The sequence below is a fragment of the Oryctolagus cuniculus genome, chromosome 4, assembly GCF_051225735.1.
Source record: "Oryctolagus cuniculus isolate XC-2025 breed Fujian yellow rabbit chromosome 4, ASM5122573v1, whole genome shotgun sequence".
Classification (NCBI taxonomy): domain Eukaryota; kingdom Metazoa; phylum Chordata; class Mammalia; order Lagomorpha; family Leporidae; genus Oryctolagus; species Oryctolagus cuniculus.
In genome coordinates this window covers 77,808,521-77,836,317 of record NC_142870.1, presented here as the reverse complement: position 1 = coordinate 77,836,317, position 27,797 = coordinate 77,808,521, and the positions used below count along the sequence as shown (strand labels likewise).

The 27,797-nt window shown below is 46.1% G+C and overlaps 1 protein-coding gene across 1 annotated transcript in view; it reads left to right on the top strand.

Moving 5' to 3' along the window:
* The window catches only part of HCLS1 (hematopoietic cell-specific Lyn substrate 1), a 32,594-nt gene extending 5,212 nt beyond the window's left edge, over positions 1 to 27,382 (top strand). The window contains exons 4-14 of the mRNA XM_008266857.5: positions 12,121 to 12,250; positions 14,009 to 14,119; positions 16,556 to 16,610; positions 21,930 to 22,040; positions 22,610 to 22,665; positions 23,268 to 23,337; positions 24,981 to 25,195; positions 25,576 to 25,680; positions 26,152 to 26,398; positions 26,539 to 26,610; positions 26,805 to 27,382. Coding sequence (XP_008265079.4) covers positions 12,121 to 12,250; positions 14,009 to 14,119; positions 16,556 to 16,610; positions 21,930 to 22,040; positions 22,610 to 22,665; positions 23,268 to 23,337; positions 24,981 to 25,195; positions 25,576 to 25,680; positions 26,152 to 26,398; positions 26,539 to 26,610; positions 26,805 to 26,938 — 1,306 coding nt within the window. The 3' untranslated portion in view covers positions 26,939 to 27,382. The remainder of the gene's footprint in view (positions 1 to 12,120; positions 12,251 to 14,008; positions 14,120 to 16,555; positions 16,611 to 21,929; positions 22,041 to 22,609; positions 22,666 to 23,267; positions 23,338 to 24,980; positions 25,196 to 25,575; positions 25,681 to 26,151; positions 26,399 to 26,538; positions 26,611 to 26,804) is intronic.
* The last annotated feature ends 415 nt before the right edge of the window (positions 27,383 to 27,797 follow it).

Sequence of the window (27,797 nt, the reverse complement as noted above, 5' to 3'; positions counted from 1 at the left end):
TTTTTAATATTCATTACCATGCAGTATTTTTTAATCAGCCATAAATAGCTTGTATTAAGTGGTTATAATGAATAGTACTCTTAAAACAAGCAATTCTGGAAGCAGCTGGAGTGACACGCCACCACCACTACCGAAAAAAAAAAAAAAAGGGAACAGGGTCATTCAGAAAGCTCTTTTGATGCTACTCCTGTGTAGGTTTCTAGACCCCAAAAACCAAGACCTCTTTCCTTTTTCTGAGAACTGTGATAATCTATCCCCTCTCTGTGTCTGTTCATGGATAGCAGGCAGAAGCAGAACATTTTAAAAAGGCTCCTAAATTCCTGCGTGATCTTATGGCAAGACCTTGAGTTTAAATATTAAATTTCTATTAAATTAGCAGCTCTGCCACTGCAAGTGATGTGAACCCTCTCAGAACCTTGGCTTATTTATCAAATGGGATCACAGATTTCTGGTTAGAAGTCAGTGGGAGAAGGCCGGCGCCGCGGCTCACTAGGCTAATCCTCCGCCTTGCAGCGCCGGCACACCGGGTTCTAGTCCCGGTTGGGGCGCCGGATTCTGTCCCGGTTGCCCCTCTTCCAGGCCAGCTCTCTGCTATGGCCCAGGAGTGCAGTGGAGGATGGCCCAAGTGCTTGGGCCCCGCACCCACATGGGAGACCAGGATAAGTACCTGGCTCCTGCCTTCGGATCAGCGCGGTGTGCCAGCTGCAGCGCACCGGCCGCGGCGGCCATTGGAGGGTGAACCAACGGCAAAGGAAGACCTTTCTCTCTGTCTCTCTCTCTCACTGTCCACTCTGCCTGTCAAAAAAAAAAAAAAAAATGTCAGTGGGATAGTCTGTGCAGTGCTTAGCACTTGTTAGCATCTCAGTGATGTTCTTTCTCCTTCTTGTCAATATAGATTAATTTCATCCAGTTTCTTCCCCAAAATCTAACATAAAATGTAAACAGAAGACAGCCCTCCTTCTTCCTAAATGATGTTAACCTGGACTGCTGTGTTGCACAACTCTGGTGTCTCGCTCACTCTGACTGATGTCCCCTGAAGTTGTGTGATATGGTGATCTTGCGTGTTTTCTTGATAACTTAATTGGATCCATATGTGAAAGAGTAAATGGCGAAGGAGTGAGTGCTGTGATGTAGTGGGTTTAGCCACCACTTTGGATGCTTCCATTCCACATGAGAATGCTGGTTGGAGCCCCAGCTACCACCCAGAGCTTTTGATCCAGCTTCCTGGGAAGGTGGCAGGTGATAGCCTGTGTGCCTGAGTCCCAGCTATGCCTGTGGGAGACCGCGAAGGATTTCCTGGGTTTGACCTGGCCTCCTCAGGGTTGTTGAGAGCATTTGGGGATTGAACACGCAGCTGGAAGGTTTTCTTTCTTTCTTTTTTTTTAAAAGATAGATAGATTTATTTATTTGAAATGCAGAGTTACACACAGAGAGAAGGAGAGGCAGAGAGAAAGAGAGAGAGAGAGAGAGAGAGAGAGAGAGGTCTTCCATCTGCTAGTTCACTCCCCAAATGGCTGCAACGGCTGGAGCTGCACTGATCCGAAGCCAGGAGCCAGGAGCTTCTTCCAGGTTTACCACTTGGGTGCAGGGACCCAAGCACTTGAGCCATCTTCTACTGCTTTCCCAGACTATAGCAAAGAGATAGATCAGAAGTGAAGCAGCCAGGACTCGAACCAGCGCCCATACGGGATGCTGGCACTGCAGGTGGCAGCTTTACCCACTACGTCACAGCACCCTCTTTTTCTGTGTCTCCCTCTCTCTCTGTCACTTTGCCTTTCAAATAAATATATACATAAGTAAATATAAATAATTTTTTTTCAAATCTTAAAAAACAAGCAAAGGACAAATGGTAGAGTTCCACAAAATTCGCTTGCCTCCCATTTTCCCAGGCTACTGAGATGTAAAAGCCTGGCCTCTGCTAGTAACAGGCCAGGTGACCTTGGTCGAGTCACTTTTCTTTTGGTTCTCATTTCCCCATCTACATCAAAAAGACCTGTTGAAGACCCTCCATAGTAAATCCCTAGTATCCTGGGAGTCTCTGGCCAGTGTGGGACAAGCCATCTTTGAGCACAGGTAGGAATCACTGCAACCCTGGGACTGGGGTGGGGGAAGCTGGAGAGAACAGTAGTTGCAGAACCAGACAACTCAAAGCAGGAACAGGAAGTGTTTGTGGTTTCTACAAATCTCACCACCTCCCCCACTCCATGGTTTCTTTTTATGTCTGTCTTGAACAAATTTAGTCTGGGGAGTGGTTTGGTAATTCAGTGAAGAGGTCAAATGACGCCATCTGTTGTAGACCTTCATCTATTGTATAAGGGAACTGTCTGGTTTTCAAGGGCTGTTGCCCTTCCTCTGTCTTCTCTCCCACTCTTGCCCACTCATTCTTCTCAGTTTCTATTCCCTTGCCCTGCTGGGATCCTTATCACTCCAAAGCAGGGATTCTGAAACTAACTACGAAAAAGGACAAGCATTGTTATATGTTTATTTCCAAATCTGTCACAGAGCGATACTTTTGTAAAAAAAAAATAAAATAAAGTAAAAATTGGGTGGGCCTTGGTGCAGTGGTTAAGATACCACATCTTACATGAGAGTGCCTGCATTTGAGTCCTGACTCTACTTCTGATTCCAGCTTCCTGCTACTGTGCACCCTAGGAGTCACCACATGATGACTCAACTAACTGGGTCCCTGCCACTCATGCGGGAGACCCAGATTGAGTTCCAGCCTCCTGCCTTCAGTCTGCTCCAGCCCTGGCCGTCACAGGCATGTAGGGAATGAACCAGTAGATAGAACATAGATAGACAGATTCTGTCTCTCTGTGTTCCTCCCTCTTTATATATATATATATATATATATATAAAATTTAAAGAAGTAAAATTGAATTTCTGGAAAAATAAATTGAAAACATGAAATGGAAAGGATCACCACAATGTTTATTTTCAGGTTCAACAGATAAAAAATCAACAATGTCAAGTCGCTATAAAAGTTTCTGAACATGTAGTCTTGATTTTTTTTTTATGATTTATTTATTTATTTGGGGCCAGCGCCATGGCTCACTAGGCTAATCCTCCGCCTGTGGTGCCAGCATCCCATATGGGCACCGGGTTCTAGTCCCGGCTGCTCCTCTTCCAGTCCAGCTCTCTGCTGTGGTCCGGTAAGGCAGTGGAGGATGGATGGCCCAAGTACTTGGGCCCTGCATCCGCGTGGGAGACCAGGAAGCAGCACCTGGCTCCTGTCTTCGGATCGGTGCAGCGCTGGCCATAGTGCTGGGGGGTGAACCAACCAATGGAAGTAAGACCTTTCTCTCTGTCTCTCTCTCTCACTGTCTAACTCTGTCAAATAAGTAAAAATAATAATAATAATAATAATAATTTATTTATTTGAGAGGTAGAGTTACATAGAAAGGGAGAGACAGAGAGAAAGGTCTTCCATCTGCTGGTTCACTCCCCAAATGGTCACAATGGCCGGAGCTGCACCGATCCAAAGCCAGGAGCTTCTTCCGGGTCTCCCATGTGGGTACAGGGGTCCAAATACCTGGGCCATCCTCAGCTGCCTTCCCTGGTCATAGTAGAGAACTGGATCAGAAGAGGAGCAGCTGGGACTATTATGGAAGAGAATAATTCACCTTCTGGGCTGCCCTTTGAATAGCACTGCTCTAGAACAGGTTTTAGTACTTCCTGAAAACTGTTTCCGGTATTTGAGGGGTATACCAGTATTCAGGAGAACACTTGCTCTCTCTCTCTCTCTCTCATAATAAGTAGGTAAGTAAATAAATAAAAATTGTAAAAATACAGTGCTTTTTCAGAACAAATTTGTTGTAGATGATGGTGGTATCCTGATTTCTCAGAAAAGTAAACAGATGTATTGCTATTTAGCAGTTTGTGCAAAGATACACAAACAATTTGAATTCAGCTTAATCTGACCGCCTGGGCTAAATTCTTAAATACTGTATCATATTGTTTCTGTCTACTAAGCAGTATTGTCATATCCATAATTCTCTTATTTTTTTAAAATATTTTTATTTATTTATTTGACAGGTAGAGTTACAAACAGTGAGAGAGAGACAAAGAGAAAGGTCTTCCTTCCATTGGTTCATTCCCCAAATGGCCGCCACAGCTGGAGCTATATCGATCCGAGGCCAGGAGCCAGGAGCTTCTTCCAGGTCTCCCAGGCTGGTACAGGGACCCAAGGACTTGGGCCATCCTCCACTGCCCTCTCAGGCCACAGCAGAGAGCTGGATTGGAGGAGGAGCAACCAGGACTAGTACCCGGCGCCCATATGGGATGCTGGCACCACAGGTGGACGATTAACCTAGCGCGCCACCATGCCGACCCCGTAACCATAATTCTCTTATTAAAATGGAATATGGGGGCCGGTGCTGTGGCGCAGCAGGTTAAAGCCCTGGCCTAAAGCACCAACATCCCATATGGGCGCTGCTCCCCTTCTGATCCAGCTCTCTGTTATGGCTTGGAAAAGCAGTAGAAGATGGCCCCAGTGCTTGGGCCCCTGCAACTACGTGGGAGACCTGGAAGAAGCTCCTGGCTCCTGGCTTCCTATCGGCGCAGCTCCGGCCATTGCGGCCATCTGGGGAGTGAATCAGCAGATGGAAGACCACTCTCTGTCTCTACCTCTCTCTGTAACTCTTTCAAATAAATAAAATAAATCTTTTTAAAAAATGGAATGTGAATTTCAATGAGCTAAAACTGTTGCCTTGCCTCGAGGCTGCAGTTACATCTTGGAATAACTACATAGTTACAGATTGGCCTTCATACTTTACTAAAATTGTGTTCATAAGCATGAACCTCATTAGGAGTGTCTAAGATCCATTTAATATTTACTTTCTTATTTTACAAATAAATTTATCAAAGTATAATCTCTAAGCAAATAGCATGAATTTTGACAACGCATGTATGTAACCACCAACACGATCACGATAGAGAATATTTCTACTACCACAAAAAGCAATCATCTTCCTCTTTTTTTTTTTTTTAACGAATTTACTTATTTTACTCAAAAGGCAGAGTTAGAGAGAGAGAGAGAGACAGAGACAGAGAGATCTTCCGTCTGCTGGCTCACTCCCCAATTGGCCACAACAGCTAGAGCTGAGCCAATCCAAAGCCAGGAGCTAGGAACTTCTTCCGGGTCTCCCACGCGGGTGCAGGGGCCCAAGGACTTGGGCCATATTCCACTGCATTCCCAGACCAGAGCAGAAAGCCAGATCAGAAGTGGAGCAGCTACGACTCTAACCGGTGCCCACATGGGATGCCGGCATTGCAACGGTGGCTTTACTTGCTATGCCCCATTAATGGTATATTTTATTTTTTTTTTATCTTTTATTTAATGAATATAAATTTCCAAAGTACGACTCATGTGTTACAATGGCTTCCCCCCCCATACCGTCCCTCCCACCCACAACCCTCCCCTTTCCCACTCCCTCTCCCCTTCCATTCACATCAAGATTCATTTTCGATTATCTTAATATACAGAAGATCAGCTTAGTATACCTTAAGTAAGGATTTCAACAGTTTGCTCCCACACAGAAACATAAAGTGAAAAATAATAGATGATTATTTTTAAATGATGATGAAATCAGATCTGACCTATTGTCATGTTTAATCCCAGTGAGAGTCAAGTTGGGAATTGATAATTTCTTTCTTTTTTTTTTTTTTTTTTTTTTTTTTTTTACAGAAGATCAGTTTAGTGTACATTAAGTAAAGATTTCAGTCGTTTGCACCCCCATAGAAACACAAAGTGAAATATACTGTTTGAGTACTCGTTATAGCATTAAGCCTCAGTGTACAGCACGTTAAGGACAGAGATCCTACATGAGGAGTAAGTGCACAGTGACTCCTATTGTTGACTTTACCAATTGACACTCCTGTTTATGGCATCAGTAATCTCCCTATGCACCAGTTATGAGTTTCCAAGGCTATGGAAGCCCCTTGAGTTCTCCGACTCTTATCTTGTTTAGACACGGTCATAGTCAAAGTGGAGGTTCTCTCCTCCCTTCAGAGAAAGGCACCTCCCTCTTTGAAGACCTGTTCTTTCCACTGGGATCTCACTCACAGAGATCTTTTTGCCAGAGTGTCTTGGCTTTCCATGCCTGAAATACTCTCATGGGCTTTTCAGCCAGATCCGAGTGCCTTTAGGGCTGATTCTGAGGCCAGAGTGCTATTTAGGACATCTGCCATTCTATGAGTCTGCTGAGTATCTCACTTCCCATGTTGGATCACTCTCCCCTTTATTTATTCTATCGGTTGGTGTTAGCAGATACTAGACTTGTTTATGTGCTCCCTTTGACTCTTAGTCCTTTCATTATGATCAATTGTGAACTGAAATTGATCACTTGGAGTAGTGAGATGGCATTGGCACATGCCACCTTGATGGGATTGAATTGGAATCCCCTGGTATGTAATGGTATATTTTAAAGAATAGAGATTTTAATTCTGGTAATGTCTACTTTATCCAAAATTTTGTATTGATGGGATTGTATGTGTATAAGAAAATTTTGCCTACACTATTTCTAAAGATTCCTCTTGTGTTTTATTCTAAAGGATTTATAGTCTTAGCCTTTTTTTTTTTTTTTTGTGACAGGCAGAGTGGACAGTGAGAGAGAGAGACAGAGAGAAAGGTCTTCCTTTTGCGTTGGTTCACCCTCCAATGGGCCGGCGCGCTGCGGCCGGCGCACTGCGCTGATCCGATGGCAGGAGCCAAGTACTTATCCTGGTCTCCCATGCGGGTGGGTGCAGGGCCCAAATACTTGGGCTGTCCTCCACTGCACTCCCGGGCCATAGCAGAGAGCTGGTCTGAAAGAGGGGCAACCGGGACAGAATCCGATGCCCCAACCAGGACTAGAACCCGGTGTGCCGGCGCCACAAGGCGGAGGTTTAGCCTAGTGAGCCGCGGCGCCAGCCTATAGTCTTAGCTTTTACATTTAAGTGTATGATACATTTCTTTTTTTTTTTTTTGAGATTATTTATTTATTTGACAGGTAGAGTTACAGACAGTGAGAGGGAGAGACAGAGAGAAAGGTCTTATTTCCGTTGGTTCACGCCCAAAATGGCTGCTACAGCCGGAGCTACACCGATCTGAAGCCAGGAGCCAGGTGCTTCCTCCTGGTCTCCCATGCAGGTACAGGGCCCAAGCACTTGGGCCATCCTCCACTGTACTCCCGGGCCACAGCAGAGAACTGGACTGGAAGAGGAGCAGCCGGGACTAGAACCCGGTGCCCATATGGGATTAGCCAAGTGAGCCACGGCACCGGCCCCAGTGTACGATACATTTCAAATCAACTTTTATGTTTATTGTATGGCTAATATTATGGTTCATTTTTTTCCATATGGATAATGAGTTGTCCAATAGCATCCAAGTACTATCCCTTTCCCATTGGCATCTGACATTTTTGACCATATATTTTTGGGCCTATTTCTCAACTGTATTCCATGGATCTATATGTCTACCCTGATAGCATATCACATTGTAATGACTAGTGTATCATGAAATCAAGCACTACTCTAACATTTCTCTCCTTTAAAACAAAAAGATTTTTGCTATTCTAGGACTTTACATTTCCACATACACTTTAAAATCAGTCAATTCCTATGTAGATGACTGCTTGAATTTTCATTGGGATTTCATTGATTTTATAGATCTTTTGGAAGAGAATTCACATCTCCCTGAGTTTTCTTATCCATTAACATAGAACACATCTCTGTTTATTTAGATGTTTAATTTTTTCTAAATTTTTTTTCAGTGTTATATATTGTACATAGTCTTTTTTTATTTTTTTATTTGACAGCTAGAGTTATAGACAGTGAGAAGGATAGACAGAGAGAAAGGTCTTATTTCCATTGGTTCACTCCCCAAATGGCCACCACGGCCAGCACTATGCTGATCCGAAGCTAGGAGCCAGGTGCTTCCTCCTGGTCTCCCATGTGGGTGCAGGGACCCAAGCACCTGGGCCATCCTCCGCTACTATCCCAGGCCACAGCAGAGGGCTGGACTGGAAGAGGAGCAACTGGGATTAGAACCTGGCACCCATATGGGATGTCGGCGCCACAGGCAGAGGATTAACCAAGTGAGCCACGGCACTGGCCCCCGGTACGTAGTCTTTAAAAATTTGTCCTTGGGCCAACGCTGTGGCACAGTGGGTTAATCGCAGCTCCGGCCATTGAGGCCATTTGGGGAGTGGACCAGCGGAAGGAAGACCTTTCTCTCTGACTCTCCCTCTCACTGTCTATAACTCTACCTCTCAAATAAATGAATAAAATCTTTAAAAAAAATTAATCCAAAAATATTCCATATTTTTCTATGTGAATGATTTTTTTAAATTTTAAAGCTTTATTTATTCATTTATTTAACTTTTATTTAATAAATATAAATTTCCAAAGTGCAACTTTTGGATTATAGCAGCTTTTTCCCCCCATAACCTCCCTCCCACTCACAACCATCCCATCTCCTGCTCCCTCTCCCATCCCATTCACATCAAGATTCATATTCAAGGCCGGCGCCGCAGCTCACTAGGCTAATCCTCCCGCCTTACGGTGCCAGCACACCAGGTTCTAGTCCTGGTCGGGGCGCCGGATTCTGTCCCGGTTGCCCCTCTTCCAGGCCAGCTCTCTGCTGTGGCCTGGGAGTGCAGTGGAGGATGGCCCAAGTGCTTGGGTCCTGCACCCCATGGGAGACCAGGAGAAGTACCTGGCTCCTGCCATCATCCGGCCACGGCAGCCATTGGAGGGTGAACCAACGGCAAAGGAAGACCTTTCTCTCTGTCTCTCTCTCTCACTGTCCACTCTGCCTGTCAAAAAAAAAAAAAAAAAGATTCATATTTGATTATTCTTTATATGCAGAAGATCAATTTAGTATATACTAAGTAAAGATTTCGACAGTTTGCACCTACACAGAAACACAAAATATAAAGTACTGTTTGAATACTAGTTTTGCCGTTAGTGAATGTGATTGACATTCATTTTTATCTTTCTTTTTTTAAGTTTTATTTATTTATTTTGAAAGTCTGAATTACAGAGCGATATGGGAGGACAAAGAGGGACACCTTCCATCCACTGGTTCACTTCTCAGATGGCCACAATGGCCAGCACTGGCAGGTTGAAGCCAGGAGGCAGGAACTTCTTCTTGGTCTCCCACATGAATGGCAAGGGCCCAAACACTTGAGCCATTTTCTGTTGCTTTTGCAAGGCAATTAGCAGGAAGCTGGATCAGTAAATGGAGCAGCCAGGACGCGAACCAGCGTCAATGTAGGATGCTAGCATTACAGGCAGCAACTTTACATACTATACCACAGACTGGCCCTTGTGTTTAACTTTCAATTTCAAAAAGTTTGTGGCTAGTATGTAGAAAAACAGTTGATTTAAATATAGTGACCTTATATCCTATGTCCTTGCCAAATGCACTTACTACTTTTAGTATATTTTTGAAGGATTCTTTAGAATTTTCTGCATACATAATCATATGATTTGTGAATAAAGACCTAATAATCTCATCTTTATGCCTCTAATTTGTAATAAAACCCAAAAGATCTCTCCTTGCCTTTAGCTCATCCATGAGGTTCTGTTTGCTTGATTCCTATAAAACATCACTTTGTCAACTCTTAGGCATTTTAAAACTCAAAAACAGAGATATGAGGGTTAATATGTGAAAAGTTTCTTTGTTATTGTTGATTTTTATTTTCAAAATTTCTTAGGTAGACACTTGGCATATTCAATTGTAGTTTTTGTTCTGTTTTCCTCTCTTATTTCTTCCAACTGAACACTATTTTCCTACATTAATCATTTTTAGGTCCTTAGGGCCTACCAGTACCTTATACTCAAAAATTGTTTGATTAATATTTATTGAATAAAGGGATGATACAATTAAGACTTATTTAGAATGCCTTTAGTGATATCCTAAAGAAATTAATAAGAAGTTTGTTTTCTTTTGCCCCAGTGTTTTCATTCAAACTATATCATCTATGGGCAGGAATCTCTGTCTAGCCTTTCTCTCATTCATTCAGTGGGTATTTCCTGAACTTCATTTTTTTTTTGACAGGCAGAGTGGACATGAGAGAGAGAGACAGAGAGAAAGGTCTTCCTTTTGCCATTGGTTCACCCTCCAATGGCCACCGCGGCCGGTGCACCGTGCTGATCCGAAGGCAGGAGCCAGGTGCTTCTCCTGGTCTCCCATGAGGTGCAGGGCCCAAGCACCTGGGCCATCCTCCACTGCACTCCCAGGCCACAGCAGAGAGCTGGCCTGGAAGAGGGGCAACTGGGACAGAATCCAGCTCCCCGACTGGGACTAGAACCCGGTGTGCCGGTGCTGCTAGGCGGAGGATTAGCCTAGTGAGCCGCGGCGCCAGCGAATGAACTTAATTTTCTAATCCCTTTTAAAAGCATGTTTTAACTGTAATATTACTAGGACCCCCCCCCCCATTTAACAATCAGTGAGCTCATTGAAACTTTGCAGATTTTTCCATTTGAGAGTAATGCTTGTCCCGTTTTCTTCATTCTTTGCCTACTTATTTTGGAATCCTTGGACAGTAATTTACACATTGTTGGAACCAGTAACATTTTGACACAGGCGGTGCTAAGGTGTTGGTGGTGTTGAACTAGCAACACGGGCTCCCTGCTTTCACTGCTGCCAGCGGGTTTAGGAGGCACAGGAACACAGAGTTCTTCCAGCACTTAGCTTCCTTTCAGCTGGTTTGTGGCCAGCTTTCTAAAATAAGCTGTGGCTAAAGCTAGGAAGGCTTTTTAAAAGGCCTTTAGTGGGATTATCCTACAAGGCCACCGGATGGGTCTGTGCTGTGAAAGGAGAGAATCCGTGCTGTGAAATGGCCATTCTACCTGTAGTGGATGTGTCCATGTGTCCACTTGTCCTGAGCTCATGAAATCCCAAGAGCATCACCATCTCACCGCAAACCTTCATTGCTTGCAAGAAGTCCAGTTTCTAATTATTTAGGGTACTCTTGCCAAGATGTTCCTGATTCCCCAGAGTTCTTACCTGAGTCCAGATCTCAGTCTCTATTGTGGCTTGTTGGTTTGGGGACTCAGCCACACTTCATGTCCTCAGACCTGACAGGTGGGCAGGGGTGGCGCTCTACTTACTGTCTTGCCTATTGCAGTCACCTTTGTGGTGGAGATGGAAGTGAGTGTGAAGTATTAGGAGTGCTTCCTTTTGGTGGTGTTTTTTCTGAGTGATAGAGGTGTCCCAAACCAAGGTTATCTGAGTCCTACTGTTACAGCAATTTATTATGAGTGAATTTTTATTATTTGTTTTTTATTAGTTATTAGTTCTCTCAGGAATTATCAGGCTTTGGGAGGAGCAAAGGATTCCATTGTTGACAAAAAACTACAGAAAATATTATTTATAAATAAATTTACCCAATGCTGTATTTTTATAAGCATTACTTTAAATGACTTCCTAGTATACTATTGAAAGGTAATATTTCAATTTACTTAACTATTATCCAACGTTTTGTCCATATAGATTGTTTCTTGGTTTTGCTATTATGTAGGCGGGGAATGGAAAAAGTTCATGGAAAATGCATATTTTCAAAAAGCTATGCATGAATTAAAATTTTTTTCACCAAAATAACTCATCTTCAGTTCCACCTTCCAATGAATTTTGAGATGCCTGCATATGATGTTTTACTGAGTCATTAGACGTTAAGCTTTGCCATAGTTAAAATCATTTCTCTGAGTAGACTCCTAGGACTAGAATGTATATCTTCAAGGTATGTGAATATTTTTTGGTTTCTTGAGGCAGATCAGTCAATTTAAAAAAAAAAATGCATGCAGAGAGGGAAACAGCTTCCTACTTATTAAAATACAGGTATCATTGTCCGCTAATATTTAAGCATGTAAAAAATGGCACCAAAGGCCAGATGGTTATTTTAGTGAGAAAAATAGACTGGAGAAAATATTATTGCCTTCTGGAGAATATAAATCAGGCTGTGGTTTGCAGGCCATACTGATCTCTCACTTTGAGACCCCTCCCTAGGATATTTTAGGGGCTGTGTTATGGCTAAAAACAAATGGAACAAACCTCAGCATATCCCTTTCTTCTGGGAAGTGGGTCCATCAACCTCCCTGTGCTAGATAAATGCCAGTCACCTGCTTAACTTCCAGCATCCACCAGCTGAGGAGCAAAGTGTCAGAGGAGCATGACGTCCTCAAGAAGAAAGAGATGGAATCAGGGCCCAAAGCGTCCCATGGCTATGGAGGTCGGTTTGGAGTAGAAAGAGACCGAATGGACAAGGTGAGTTGAAAGGGAAATATTGGCTTCAAAACAAAACGAAATGAAACAAAGGGGGCTGGCGCCGCATGGGGTGGGATAAGCCTCTGCCTGCAGCACCAGCATCCCATGTGGGGGCAGGTTTGAGTCCCGGCTGCTTCACTTCTAAACCAGCTCTCTGCTGATGGCCTGGGAAAGCAGTGGAAGTTGGTCCAGGTGCTTGGGCTCCTGCACACATGCAGGAGACCTGGAGGAAGCTCCTGGTTCCTGGCTTTGGATCAGCCAAGCTCTGGCCATTGTGGCCATTTTGGGGAATGAACCAACAGATAGAAGACCTCTGTCTCTGTTTCTCCCTCTCTCTGTTTGTGGCTCTGCCTCTTAAATAAATAGATAAAATCTTTAAAAAAAAAAAAACAAAAAAACTTAAGATAGATCAACTCATTTATTGGTTTTATGTTTTTAAATATTTATGTGTTTATTTATTTATTTGAAAGGCAGAGATAGAGAGAGGGAAAGAGAGAGAGAGATTTTCCACCACCTGGTTCACTCTCCAAATGGCCATAAAGGCCAGGGCTGGGCCTGGCTGAAGCCAGGTGGCAGAGGCCCAAGGACTTGGTCCATCTGCTGCTGCTTTCCTAGGCACATTAGCAGGGAGCTGGATTGAAGTGGAGAAATGACTAGGACTGGCATTCTTGTGAAATACAGGCGGGGGCGTAACCTGCAGAGCCTCAATACCAGCTCAGGTTCTATTTGCTTGTTTTATATTTATGTAAAAAGTGGAACCACAGAGCAGAAGAGAGAGAGATCGTCCATCGCTGGTTCACTCCCCAAAGGTCCACTGAAGCCTAGAACCAGGAAGTCCATCCAAGTCTCCCAACTGAAGCCACCATATATGCTGCTTCCCAAGCGCATTATCAGGAAGCTAGATCGGAAGTGGGGTAGTCGGGACTAGAACCACCACTGACATGGAACGCAGTCATCCCAAGCAGCAGCTTAACCCACTGTGCCACAGTCACCACCCCTGGCTTTATGGTTTAAAACATGTTCAAAAAGTACAGTGTTCATTTAGGGTCTGAAAGAGAACGTCCACACATATTTGTATCATTTTTTTTTTCTGTTTAGATGGCAGAAAATGAAAGGCAAAACTGGAGATCAGCTGGTCTCCTGTAGCCCCTGTTACACTGCCACCTGTAGCCCGAGGAGACTGGAAGCACAAGTAGAAAAAGGAAAAACATGTTTTAAATCACCCCTCATTTTCAAATGTTTGTGAAGTATATCTGTGGTGCATCCTCACTGATTATACTGTTGTCTACAACTTCAGAGTTCACTTCTGAGCTCCGGTGGCCAGGAGCACAGATCTAGAACTAAAGCACCCGGCTGAGTTCCTGCAGTATTAGTCCCAGCTGTGGAATGCAGCCAGTCCTCTTTGATCTCTTCCTCAGAGGAGCCTCCTTTCCACTTTGAAGCCTTTGTTTCGCTCTTTTGTTATGATTTCTACGCTGCAGTGTGTACCTGGTCTCCTTGTCTGGCTCCTAGCCCACACTCTGGGAGCTGTCGGAGTGGCGGCTTCCTGGTGGTATTAAAACAGAGTCAGCCATGTGCAAAGCTCTGGAAAAAGTCTTCTTGCTCTCCCATCACATGTCCCTTAGCATCACTGCCAGAGGCTACAGGGCTGACCCAAATGGAATTTCTTGTGTCCTTATGCAATGCCACTCCATCTCTGTACCTATTTTTCAAGGTCATGTTGACCTGGTCACTCACTCCCTCCTTGGTTTTTCTCAGAGTGCGGTGGGCCATGAGTATGTGGCTGAGGTGGAGAAACACTCTTCTCAGACTGATGCTGCCAAAGGCTTTGGGGGCAAATACGGAGTTGAGAGGGACAGGGCAGACAAGGTAAGTGACAAATCTGTCCTCGCAAACCCAGCTCAAATCATGCAGAACCTGCTAGCTCACCCTTGAATGTAGGCTGGTGGCTCTTTGGTGAAAGACAGGGAGAGGATGCTGCCAGGGCAAGGCATTGTCACTGCGAGAGACAGGGATAGATAGGAGCTCCCGTGACTGCCCTGGTCAGCCTCCATGTTGGAGACCACGTGCTGAGCTCAAAGGCATTTACCCCCATGAGGCGAAGCCCCCCAGACTCTGTTTAAATAAGTCCCGCAGCCACTGGTTTTTAATACCTTATGTGTGAAAAGAGAAGAGAGAATTTCCAAAGTTCCTCTTTATTCTAATATCAAAATCTTATAAATATTTATGCCTTTTGGGAAAACACAGCCATCCGTTTGAATATTATTACCACAGCAGCAAATAACCAAGCAAGACAACCAATTAGAGCAACAAGATTTTAAGAAAGTAAAATTAGCTTTTCCCAAGGTTCAGCATCCATTTCTGAAGCATGGGTATTTGTAAAGTTTCCTTTGGACAAAAAAAAAAAAAAAAAAAAAAAAAGTGGTTTTAAAAAGAAGAAACAGAGCAGTGTGATTACAGGATGATAGAGTGGACAGGAGAGGAAGATCGGTAACTTGCTGATGTTCTCACTTCCGCTTTTGAAGATCTAATTCTTTGAACCTGCTTTTGATGATGCAAAATGGGGCCTCCTCCCTGAGGCTGCACACAGAGAACGTCTTCACAGCTCACTGAGATTTTTTCTTTTTACCAGCAGTTGTTAATTAGGTGAGCCTTAATCCTTCACACTAAGTGCTGGGATGTTAATGGGCTGCATTGAAGGGAAAATCAAAACATACTATAAAAGAAAGGCAAGTAAAGAAAGTTATTTTTATTAATTATAAACATGTCAACAGGTCTACACTTTGTAAATATTATTTATTTTATTTATTTGAGGGACAGAGACAACAGAGAGAGCTCCCATCCACTGGTCCACTCCCCAAATGCTGGCAATGACTGAGGCTGAGTCAGGCCATGGCCAGGAGCTCAGAATTCAGTGCAGCTCTCCCACATGGGTGGCAGGGATCCAAGTACTTGAGTCATCGCCTGCTACCTTCCAGGGTGCACATTAGCAGGGAGCTGGAATGAAGAGCAGAGTGGGACTAGAGACCAGGCACTCTGATGTGGGATGCAGGCATCCAAACCAGTGGCTTAGCTGCCAGATAAAATGCCTACCCCCAAAAGGTAATTTTTTAAAGGCAACAATGGAAGATGAACATATATGAATATTTCTCTGTAATCAGGATAGACTTTCCTGTTCCATCTGGGCTCCCTCTTGGCTGCCTGTGCTTAGCTGTTACATCTTCTACTTCACCAGCCGTGAACGGAATCACCTAAACAACCAATGTGATGTAAATCAAGAAATAGTCCATACTACTAATTTTTTTTTTTTTTTTTGACAGGCAGAGTGGACAGTGAGAGAAAGAGACAGAGAGAAAGGTCTTCCTTTTGCCGCTGGTTCACCCTCCAATGGCCACCACGGCCGGTGCGCTGCAGCCGGCGCACTGCGCTGATCCGATGGCAGGAGCCAGGTGCTTCTCCTGGTCTCCCATGGGGTGCAGGTCCCAAGCACTTGGGCCATCCTCCACTGCACTCCCTGGCCACAGCAGAGAGCTGGCCTGGAAGAGGGGCAACCAGGACAGAATCCGGCGCCCTGACCGGGACTAGAACCCGGTGTGCTGGCGCCGCTAGGTGGAGGATTAGCCTAGTGAGCTGCAGCGCCAGCCCTTACTACTAATTCTTAAGATGCAAAACCTAGACTTGTTTAGGAACGTAGCTCTACACACTGGTAGGCTCCAGTCAACTCATCCAGTTCTGGAGCTTGCTCGCGTGCAGACTCTCTCCAAAATCCATTTTTGAGTTTCTACTATTCAGAAATGAAAGACAAGAAATACAGTGTAACTAGCCAGGAACAGACTAATACCTCTTGCAGAGACCTAAGGGCTTTATAGCTTACAAGACACTTTTCTAACTATTATCTCCATTTTAGTTTTGTGAAAGCACTAATTTAGCAAACGACCCAATGCAGACACTTTATATTCCTGTCCCTCTTAGCTGTTGTATTAGTCCAAATGAAGAGGAAGCATTTTACAATTGCACTAGGTGAGACAGCTGTGCCTCTCTTCATCTCATAATTTAAGACAGTAACACTAAGTTAGAGAGCTGTAGGTAGGGGAGGTGGAACTTAAATCTAGAACTGTGTCCTGAGCTTGCCGCTCCCTGCCTCCATACCACCTGTCGGAGTCTTCTTGGTTTTCATGCTTATACTCAGCCCTGGACCCTACAAACTACCTTTGGGGCTGGCCTGGGGGTCAGGGGGGTGGGATGGGCCAGGAAAGGGAAAACCTGTCAATTTGGACACTAACCAATTTCTTCTCTCCTCTGTAGTCAGCAGTTGGCTTTGATTATAAAGGAGAAGTGGAGAAACACACATCTCAGAAAGGCAAGGACCCTGCACTTCAGCCTCAGCAACCTGCCTGGCCACTATCCTGCCCAGTCTTCGCTTCCCAATAGCTGCCAGCAGCTGCCCTTAGTTCCAAGACCAAGCTCCCCACAACTTTATTTATGTTTTAGTCCAAGTTTGTCTTTGCTTCTTTCTCCTTCCTTGCCTTCTGTGAGATCGATCAAGGTTTCCTAGTCCTTTTTTCCCTAGTGATGGATTGGAAATAAGATATTCTACTCCTTTACTTTAGACAGTTATCCCTAACCTTTAACATGTAACTTTGACTTAAATTTAAAAGTAATCATTATCTCTTTCTAAATAATATAGGAATCATACAACATTTAAACTCCATTCTTTCTACCAGTCACATTGATGTCTGGTATATTGGTTTTATTTTTTTTCCCCAAGATTCATTTTATTTCTTTGAAAGACAGAGTACAGAGAGAGGTATAGACAGAGAGAGAGGTCTTCCATCTGCTGGTTCACCCCCGAGATGTCCGCAACGGCCAGAGCTGCGCTGATCCAAAGCCAAGAGCCAGGAGCTTCTTCTGGGTCTCCCACGTGGGTGCAGGGGCCCAAGGACTTGGGCCATCTTCCACTGCTTTCCCAGGCCATAGCAGAGAGCTGGATCGGAAGAGGAGCAGCCGGAACTAGAACCACCACGAATATGGGATGCTGGTGCTTCAGGCCAGGGCTTTAACCCACTGCACCACAGTGTCGGCCCCAAGTTTTATCTTGTTTTTAAACAAAAATGAATCATTATTACCTAACTGTTATATCTTCTACCTCACAAGCCATGAACGGAATCACCTATCTAACTTGACTAATACACTGACCAGTTTCCTAGCTTATGATTTTTTACAGGATTTCATTGTTTCTTCCTGACTTCTTATGTTTGTTTCTTTCTTGCTAACATATATCCTTTTGTAAGTCCTTTTTTTTTTTTTTTTTTTTTGACAGACAGAGTTAGACAGTGAGAGAGACAGAGAGAAAGGTCCTTCCGTTGTTTCACCCCCCAAATGACCACTACAGCCAGCGTGCTGTGCCGATCCGAAGCCAGGAGCCAGGTGCTTCCTCCTGGTCTCCCATGCGGGTGCAGGGCCCAAGGACTTGGGCCATCCTCCACTGCACTCCCGGGCCACAGCAGAGAGCTAGACTGGAAGAGGAGCAACTGGGACAGAATCCGGTGCCCCAACCAGGACTAGAACCCGGGGTGCCGGCATTGCAGGCGGAGGATTAGCCAAGTGAGCTGCAGCGCCAGCCACCTTTTATAAGTCTTTCAGTGGGTCTACAAAACAACTCCCAATCTTTGTACAATGCCTTTATTTTGCAACATTAATCATTGTTATTTTCCTTTTATCTCTTTGAAGATATTATCTCATTGTCTGACATTTCTCTCTCTCTCTTTTTAAGGATTTATTTATTTATTTATTTGAAAGACAGAGGTACAGAGAGAAGTAGGACCAAAGACAGAAGTCTTCCATCTGCTGGTTCACTCCCTAGATGGCCGCAGCGGCCAGAGCCATGCTGATCCAAAGTCAGGAGCCAGGAGCTTTTTCCAGGTCTCGCATGTGGGTACAGGGACCCAAGGACTTGGGCCATCCTCTACTGCTCTCCCAGGTCATAGCAGAGAGCTGGATTGGAAGTAGAGCAGCCAGGTCTCTAACTGGTGCTCATATGAGATGCCAGCACTGCAGGCATCAGCTTTACCCGATACGCCATAGCACTAGCTCCAACATTTCTCTTGTAACAGTTTACTGGGGCCAGTGCCGTGGCTCACCTGGTTAATCCTCCGTCTGCAGCGCTGGCATCCCATATGGGCACTGGGTTCTAGTCCCGGCTGCCCCTACTCCAGTCCAGCTCTCTGCTGTGGCCCAGGAGGGCAGTGGAAGATGGCCCAAGTGCTTGGGCCCCTGCACCCATGTGGCAGACCAGGAAGAGGCACCTGGCTCCTGGCTTCGGATTGGTGCAGCACCGGCCGTGGCAGCCATTTGGGGAGTGAACCAACAGAAGGAAGACCTTTCTTTCTGTCTTTCTCTCCCACTGTCTGTAACTCTGTCAAATAAAAAAAAAAAAACAGTTTATTTATCATTCCTTTTAGGTAACATGTCTTGTCTCTCTTTTTTTTATTATTATTATTAAAAGTTCACTTTTTGTCTCTGATACTCTGCGGTATCATCAGCATAATCTAGGTGTTGGGTTTATTTTTTATTATCCTCTGTGAAACTTAGTGATCCTCGTCAACCTCAGATATGACTTTTATTATGGAAAGTTCTTAAGCATGTTCTCTTGAGTGGCACCTTTCCTTCCCATTTATTCCTTCTTCTGGAACTCCCATTGGATGTGTACTAAACCTTTCGTTCTCTTCTTAGGGTCTCTTAGTTTCTCTTCCTTATTTCTGTCTCTTCATTTCCTGGGCTGCATTCTGGGTTATTTCCTTGGATCCACATGAAACTAATTTTTCCTTCAGGTATGTTGACTTGCTGTTTAATCTGCTGATTAAATTTTTAACATGCTTTCAGATATTTTCATTTCCAGAAGTTCCTTTTGTTTCTATTGCAAATCTGCTCATTCTTTTCCCTTAATGACTCTGGCTTTAGTTATGATATCTCACTTCTTTAATCTCTTTATTTATTTTAATCTCTTTAATGATTTTAAGTATATTCTATGTTTTGTTTCATATTTCTTATATTTGCAGTTCTTGGGGTGCAAATGCTTCTGTTTGATTAATCTTCTTTTCTTCATGTTATTCATTTCCTTGGTTTATAATTTTTGTTTGTGAACTTATTTCACTGGGGGAGAGGTGTTGTTTTCTTGGAATTTCACATGTCGTAGGTTAAGTACCACTCACAGAGAAGTTTTGCCTCTACTTCTGGCTGAGTTCTAAAAGTCTCACTGGTAATGGGCTATTTTTTTCTTCATTGTTTTCCTTGTCCAGTTCAATTTCTTGTACTGATATAACTCTGCTCAGTCTCTCTATATTTTCCTAAGTCAGTTATTATATGCAGTAGTTTTCAAGGAATTCGTGCATTTCTTCTTTGTTGTCAAACTTATTGGCATAAATTGCTTTTTACTCTGTACAAGATTTATAGTGATATGATTTGCCCATTTACTTCTATTATTGTTAATTTGTGTTTTTCCTCTTTTCAATTGATTTTTATTACTAAAGTTTCAAAAATTTTATTATTTTCAAAGATCTAACCTTAGGCTTCACTAACTTTATTACCTATCTACTGAAAATTTATTATTTTTACAATTTTTTCCTTCTTCTTAATGTAGGTTTAGTTTGTTCTCTCTCTTCCTCTTTAAAGTAGAAACCCAGGTTGATTTCAAGCCTATATGTCCTTTCTAGGCACTTAAAACTATACATTTCCTTCTAAACACTACTTTTGCTGTATCAGGGGAACTTTCTTAATTTTATTAGTGTTGACTTTAATGTAATTCTGTTATCAGAATCTAATTTCTATTTCAGTCTTGAAATGTATTGAGATTTACTGTATGAACAAGTACATGGTCTATTTTTGTGAATGTTCTCTGTGTATGAAAAATTTATATTATGTAGTTTTTGGGTGCAGTATTCTGTAATACTCAGTTAGATCTTTTTTGTTAATAATGTTTGGATCTTTTTTAATTTTACTGATTTCTTTTTGTCTGAAATGTTCATCAATAATGCGAGAAGGGTGTTAAAATTTTCAAAAATGCTCACAAATGTATTTTAACCCCTACTTTTGTGAGTTTTTGCTTGATGCATTTTTACTTTATTAATGGGCTTATATCAGTGTACATAGTCCTGAAGAATGACACATTGTGCTTTCACCGTTGCGTTATGTCCTTCTTATCTGTTACAATGTGCTTTACCTTGAGGTCTGCTTTGTTTTATAGTCATGCCATCTTTCTTGTGTTTATTCCTTCCATGGCATATATTTTCCTGGATCATTATTTATGTTATTTCTCAGCTTGGTATTCCTGTGGCATGTAGTAGTAAAAAAAATGTATATTCATATTCCACACTCAGGTGTAGGCCTGAAATTTCCAAATCTCATAGATAAGCTTCTCCCTTTATTAAACACTGAATTGCCTATAAGCCCTCTCACCATTTTCTTGGAAAGATAGAATTTTTCTCAACTTACTTTGTATAAGAGGACAGACCTTCATTTCTGGCTTCCTCCCTCCCTACTCCATTCTGGTATAGAAAATAGCACCCGCTTGCATAGCATGTAAAGCCACCGCCTGCAGTGCCAGTATCCCATATGGGTGCTGGCTTCAGATCTGGCTGCTCCACTTCCAATCCAGCTCTCTGCTATGGTCTGGGAAAGCAATAGAAGATGGCCCAAGTCCTTGGGCCCTTGCATGCACCTGGAAGACCCGGAAGAAGCTCCTGGCTCCTGGCTTTGGATTGGCACAGCTCTGGCCGTTGTGGCCAACTGGGGAGTGAATCAGCGGATGGAAGACCTCTCTCTCTCTGTGTCTCTCTGCCTCTCCTCTCTCTGTGTAACTCTGACTTTCAAGTAAAATAAATAAATCTTTTTTTTTTTTTTAAAGAAGGAAATGGAGCCCTGGACCACAGATCCTAAACCCTAGTCATTAAATTTGAACTTAAAATACCCTTGGGTTTCTGTAGTGTCAGCTCATACACTCAGCTTTGACTCATCTGTTTGTTTCTGGGGCTGGGACTCTTTTCTTGTTCTATTCTTCTGAGCTTCACTAGAGCCAAAAAATCGTTATATTTTAGTTTGTATTTCTTTTTTTCCCTTTTTCTTTTCTTATTAACTGGCATGTCTGTTCAATTATATGGCAGTAGGGAAAGGCATACATTTCATATGTATCTGACATTTTTTTTCCTGGAAATCTCTCCACACTATATCCAACTCTTCATTTTTTTTTTTTTTAAGATTTATTGATTTATTTGAGAGACAGCGTTACAGAGAGAGGGAGGGAGGGAGAGAGAGAGGTCTTCCATCCACTGGTTCACTCCCCAAAAGACTGCAACAGCCAGAGCTGGGCCAGTACGAAGCCAGGAGCTTCCTCCAGGTTGCCCACATGGGTGCAGGGGCCCAAGGACTTAATCTACCACACCACAGCACCAGCACCTTTGGCTCTTCCTGAAAGAAGGGGGAAAACTGAAATGATCTCATCTTGGGCTGTCACGGAGGGAGGAGAGGAAAAGAGTGAGCAGAGCTCAGCTAACTCACCTGTGCTTAAGTCCCGCTCTCTCCCCAGGCACCTCTCTCCCGGCATTCATTCCTTCTCACTTCGCTGTCCTCGCTCAGGGTCCTGTGGGCTGAGAGTGGGCTCTCACGGCTGCTCCTTCAACCCTAGATTACTCTCGTGGTTTTGGCGGCCGTTTTGGGGTGGAGAAGGATAAACGGGACAAGGCAGCTCTGGGCTATGACTACAAGGGAGAGACGGAGAAACATGAGTCTCAGCGCAGTGAGTTGGGGTTGGGAGGAGGGTGGGCCGCAGCAGAGCAGAGATCCTCCTTCCTCCCTTTCTGGAAGACGACCCAGAGGCCACAGAACACAGAGAGGGGAGAGGCGGATGAGTAGTGGACGTGCGTGCACGTGTGTGAGGTGGGGCGGCTGCCGTGGTGGAAGCCCCGGGGGTGGGGGGTGCTCGCCGCCAGCCAGGCTATGGGTGGTCAAGGGTGGTGTGATGTAACTGTGGCTTCAGGCTCCCTCTGCCACAGCCAGCACTGAGAATCTACTTCTTCCCTCGGTCATAAAGGGTGGCTGCCTTTCTTTCTTTACATTTCCCCCAACCCGTAACTTCTGTTTTCGTGTTTCCCTCTTGCCATCGTCTTCGTTCCAGCTTTTTTCCTCCTCTTGCTTTCCCTCCTCTTCCTGGCCATTGCTCTTGAGCCTCTGATTCCCACCCCCCACTCCCCCCACCGTGGCCTCCACGTCCCTCTCTTCTGGTCTGTCTGCTCCTTGCTCCCTCTCCCTCCCCCTTCCCAGCATGCTAATCTCCTGTTTTGACTCTCAGAGCTTTCTGTCCCGCAGATTATGCCAAGGGCTTTGGTGGCCAGTATGGGATCCAGAAGGACCGAGTGGATAAGGTAAAGCACCAGAATGCCGCTGCCTTGAGCAGAGTTCCCTGACCTAGGGGAGCGCACAGAGACAAGGCTGGGGGAAGGATGGGGTGGTGGTGCTGGGGCCTGGAGTCTGTGCTACCAGCATTGCTGCCTCCCTGATGACTTTCCTCAGCATCCCATGGGCGTGCCTTTCAGAGCCTCAGCTTTGCCTGACAAGAGTACAGGGAGGCAGGGAGAGGCAGAGAGAGATGAAGCCCAGGGAAAGTGATGTTAGACTTGGAATTTCATGGCTCTTGGCATTGCTGAGCCCAATCCTTAGTCTCTCCCACCCCACATCACTGTGCTCTGTGAACATTAACCAGGGGCTCTGCTATATTTTAACAACTGGACTTGGAAACCTGAGATTCTAAGTACATTGAACTTTCCAAAAAGGGGAGCTGAGCCTACCAGTTTAGAACTTCTTTACCCCTCTTTCTGCCACAAAACAATATTAGGATACCATGTGCAACTGTTGAACACCAAATGGTCAGGAACACCTCCTACGGTGGTCCTATCCCCCAGTCCTGCCTTCTGGGTCTCTGACCTCTCCCCTCCCTCACACCACACATACTGTTTTCTACTTGCAGAGTGCTGTAGGTTTCAACGAAATGGAGGCCCCCACCACAGCTTATAAGAAGACGACACCCATAGAAGCTGGTGAGTCTTTGTGATCCCTTCTGTGTTCAACCCCCTCTCTTTTCATATCCTTGCTTCTTCCTAGACTGTTGCCTCCATGTCCTTTAACTACCCAGATTAGCTGACGTAGACTTGATCCCTACCCTGATGGTCTCCACTTCTCCGATTTTTGTCTCCTAGAAAAACTAAGTCAATAGGACAGAGATAGACAGGCACTGGGAAAGGAAGTGGGGGTGGGATAGGGAACTACTTGGGAAGGCTGGATGGGGATAGGAGCTTGGGATGTGATGGAGGATGGGTGTTGGCCAAAGGGCATCCAGAGCTAAGGAATATTGTCAGGGAAGGATGTGGGTTAAGGCATCAAGGCTTATAATTTTTTTAGATTTATTTATTTATTTGAAAGAGTTATACAGGGAGAAGGAGAGGCAGAGAAAGAGAGATAGAGAGAGAGGAGGTCTTCCATCCACTAGTTCACTCCCCAATTGGCCACAACGGCTGGAGCTGCACTGATTTGAAGCCAGGAGCTTCCTCCGGGTCTTCCCACAAGGGTGCAGGGGCCCAAGGACTTGGGCCATCTTCTACTGCTTTCCCAGGCCATAGCAGAGAGCTGGATTGGAAGAGGAGCAGCAGAGACTTGAACTGGCGCCCATATAGGATGCTGGCACTGCAGGCGGCAGCTCTACCCGCTATGCCACAGCGCCGGCCCCAAGGCTTACAATTTGGAAAGGGCAATAACCTCTGGTCACATGGCCTAGCTGCATGGAAATCTAGGCTTCGGCTCCAGCCATCCTCTCTTTTTTTTTTTTTTTTTATTTTTTATTTTTGACAGGCAGAGTGGACAGTGAGAGAGAGAGACAGAGAGAGAAAGGTCTTCCTTTGCTGTTGGTTCACCCTCCAATGGCCGCCGCTGCAGCCGGCGCACCGCGCTGATCCGATGGCAGGAGCCAGGATCCAGGTGCTTTTCCTGGTCTCCCATGGGGTGCAGGGCCCAAGCACCTGGGCCATCCTCCACTGCACTCTCTGGCCATAGCAGAGAGCTGGCCTGGAAGAGGGGCAACCGGGACAGAATCCGGCGCCCCAACCGGGACTAGAACCCGGTGTGCCGGCGCCGCAAGGTGGAGGATTAGCCTATTGAGCCACGGCGCCGGCTCTCCAGCCATCCTCTCTTAACCCCTTTATTCCCCCAGCAGCATCCCTTTCCTTCCCCTCCACGAGTCTCCTCATCTCATCTCCTGGCTATTGATTCCCTTTCCTTCAAGTACCACCCTTTCTCCCACCCCTAATCCAAGGCGACCCTATTTCTTCTTTTGTTTAAATATTTATTTTATTATTAGAAAGAGTTACAGAGAGAGGTAGAGACAGAGACAGAGAGAGTTCTTCCATCTGCTGGTTCACTCCTTAAAATGGCCACAACAGCTGGAGCTGATCTGATCTGAAGCCAGGAGCCAAGAGCTGCCTCCGGGTCTCCCACATGGGTGCAGGGGCCCAAGGACTTGGGTCATCCTCTGATGCTCTCCCAGGCACATTAGCAGGGAGCTGGATCAGAAGTGGAGCAGCCAGGACTCAAACCAGCACCCATATGGGGTGCCGGTGTTGCAGGCCAAGGCTTTAACTCACTGTGTCACAGCGCCAGCCCCTCTATTTCTTCTTGCTTGTGCCTGTAGCTTCCAGTGGTGCCCGTGGGCTGAAGGCAAAATTTGAGTCCATGGCTGAGGAGAAGAGAAAGCGGGAGGAAGAGGAGAAGGCACAGCAGATGGCCAGGCAGCAGCAGGAGCGGAAGGCTGTGGTCCAGATGAGTCGCGAGTCTCGACAGCCAGAGGTGCCCGTGGAGGAGCCGGCAGCACCACCAACCCCATTACCCAAGAAAATCTCTTCAGAGGTGAGTGCCTGGCCTCTGGAGTCCCCTCCAGGATCTCTTCCCTAGACAGGAGCCTTAGGGATCAAAATCACTGGCAGAAACTAGGGTCAAGAGACACCCTGTGTTGGGCAGTCTGCTACCCCTGTCTTCAGGAAGATGTCAGTTTGTGTAATTGGGCCTCCTTGACCAGCTGATGTAAAACAACAAAAGCTACGACAACATTTCCATAGTACACTAGCTGGCAGATCACCAACAAATACGCCCTTGCTGCGGAGCTAAGAGGAGAGTCATGGCTTCAGGGCGGAGCACACACTGGACTGGCAGAGCAGGAGGCGTGCTCACGGTGGGTTGCAGAGTAAAGGTGGAGGCCTGCTGGCTAGACCATGCTTCATCCTCCACAGGCCTGGCCCCCAGCAGCGAGTCCTCCACAGTCAGAGCCTGAGCCTGCGAGAGCCAGCAGGGAGCACCCAGCGCCTTCCCTCCCGGCAAGGCAGAATCCCCCAGAGGTAAGCAGGCCCCAGAGCTTCTCTGCCCCCAGCCCATCTCCTGATGTCTTGGGGAGGTGGGCTGTTGCAAGCCACAGAGTGACCAACCATCACCGTGTGCCTGGGCTGGTTCTGCTATTGGCACGGGAAGTCCCCACTCTGGGACACTCCCCAGTCCTGAGCAAAGGAGCGCGGTTGGTTATCCCAGCAATGCGCTCTCGCCTGAGATTTCCAAGGCATCTGACTCACCTTCCACTTCCCTCCCCTCACACCTCCCTCGCTCCCCTCCCTGATTGGGTGTTTAGGGTGGGAGGTGAGGAACGCAGAGAAGGAGGGCCTGTGTTTTCGGAGAGGCTGTTTGGTGGAGGTGAGGCGAGAGGGAGAAAAACTGAGCTGGTGAAGGGTGGGTCCCCCCAGTCCTCCGCTGGGCGTCTACTGAGTCCTCCTGGTGAGTGGAACGCCCCCCCCCCGCTCCACCCTGTGTCTCCCCAGGACAACGAGGAGCCCCCAGCTCTGCCCCCTAGGACCCTAGAAGGCCTTGAGCTGGAGGAAGAGCCGGTGTATGAGGCAGAGCCGGTGTACGAGGCGGAGCCCGTGTACGAAGCGGAGCCTGATGCCGAACCTGAGAACGACTATGAAGATGTTGAGGAGGCGCCCACGCACGAGCAGGACGAGGCGGAGGGGGACTACGAGGATGTTCTTGAGCCTGAGGATCCCCCTCATCCCCCGACCCCAGCTGGTGAGCAGTGGGGCGGAAGCACCTCCGGAATTGAGTCGCATGTAGGGGAGGGGCCGAGGGAGCGAATGTGTCCCCTGCTCACAGGATCTGTTGGCCCCATCCGTGTTGCTGAGACCGTGTTTGTATCTCTCCTCGCGCAGGAGCATCAGGCTGCCGGGCTGGGGCTGGGGCTGCGGGGATCTCAGCCATAGCCCTGTACGATTACCAAGGAGGTAGGTTGGCAGGGGCCTGCTGCTGGGAGGTCCCTGACACAAGAGAGGGGAATGGATTCTGGGGATCAGGGAAGGATCCGGGCTTGGCATCAAGAAAAAGGCCAGGCCTGTTTCCCTCCCTGACGTTTGCAGGGGCAGGGGGGTGGAAGGGCTCCTGTCTGACAATGCTGATGTCTTCTCCACTGCCTCTGCAGAGGGAAGTGACGAACTCTCCTTCGACCCGGATGACATCATCACTGACATTGAGATGGTGGATGAGGGCTGGTGGCGGGGTCGTTGCCACGGCTACTTTGGACTCTTCCCTGCAAACTATGTCAAGCTCCTTTAGTGATTGGCCCTTTCCGTCTCCTGCACAGTGCAGCTTCCCATGTCCACTGTGGCTCTGCTCCAACCATCCCCATTCCTGCTGGAAGGGTCTAATGGGATGGCCCAGGTAGCCTAAGGGTCTGCACAGTCCCCTCTTCCACTTCATTCAGAGCTTGGGGCAGAGACACTAGGAGGAATGGGGTCTCCTGCACATCAGCGTCCTCTCTACCCTGGAGGAGCTCATAGACACTGCCTGTGGCACTGCCTCCTCCCCCATGAGCGCCCCTCTAACAGCCTAAGTTCTGTTCTCCTCCACTGTGAGCTTGGGTTTTCCAGTTTGCTTAGCTGGAGTAGGTCTAGAGTGCCTGGTTGTGCTGTTTGCCCACTTTCCTTCCCTGCAGAGATATCTCTGGACCTCTGCTCAGTCCTAAAATTGGAAATAAAGTGGGACTATGGTTCACCTCTATGCTGAGGTCAATGTGGCCCTGACTCTCATGGCTCCATATCTCCTTTCCTCTCCCTGGCATAGCCAGAAGCTTCCCTCTTTTTGCTGCCCAACCCCCTACAACTTGGATGTCAAGACCTAGGCCTTTTCCTTGGGTGACACTTTAAACCCAGTCCAGAACCAATCATCCTGGGGCATGGCAGTAAGCTAGGATCACAGGGGGCCAGGTGGCACCTACATCAAGGCATGTCAACGTCTACTGGCTCTAGCAGTTGTGGGGGGTCAGCTGCCTTCTGCCTGGAAGTAATAACTAACACTCTTTTAGGGCATGGTGATTCTTGATTTGTGGGGGATAGGAAAGTCCTGGATGATTGAAATCGAAGGCCAGGAGAGGGTAGATGGAGGAAGTACACGCAGATTCTTTTGGTCCAGGGTG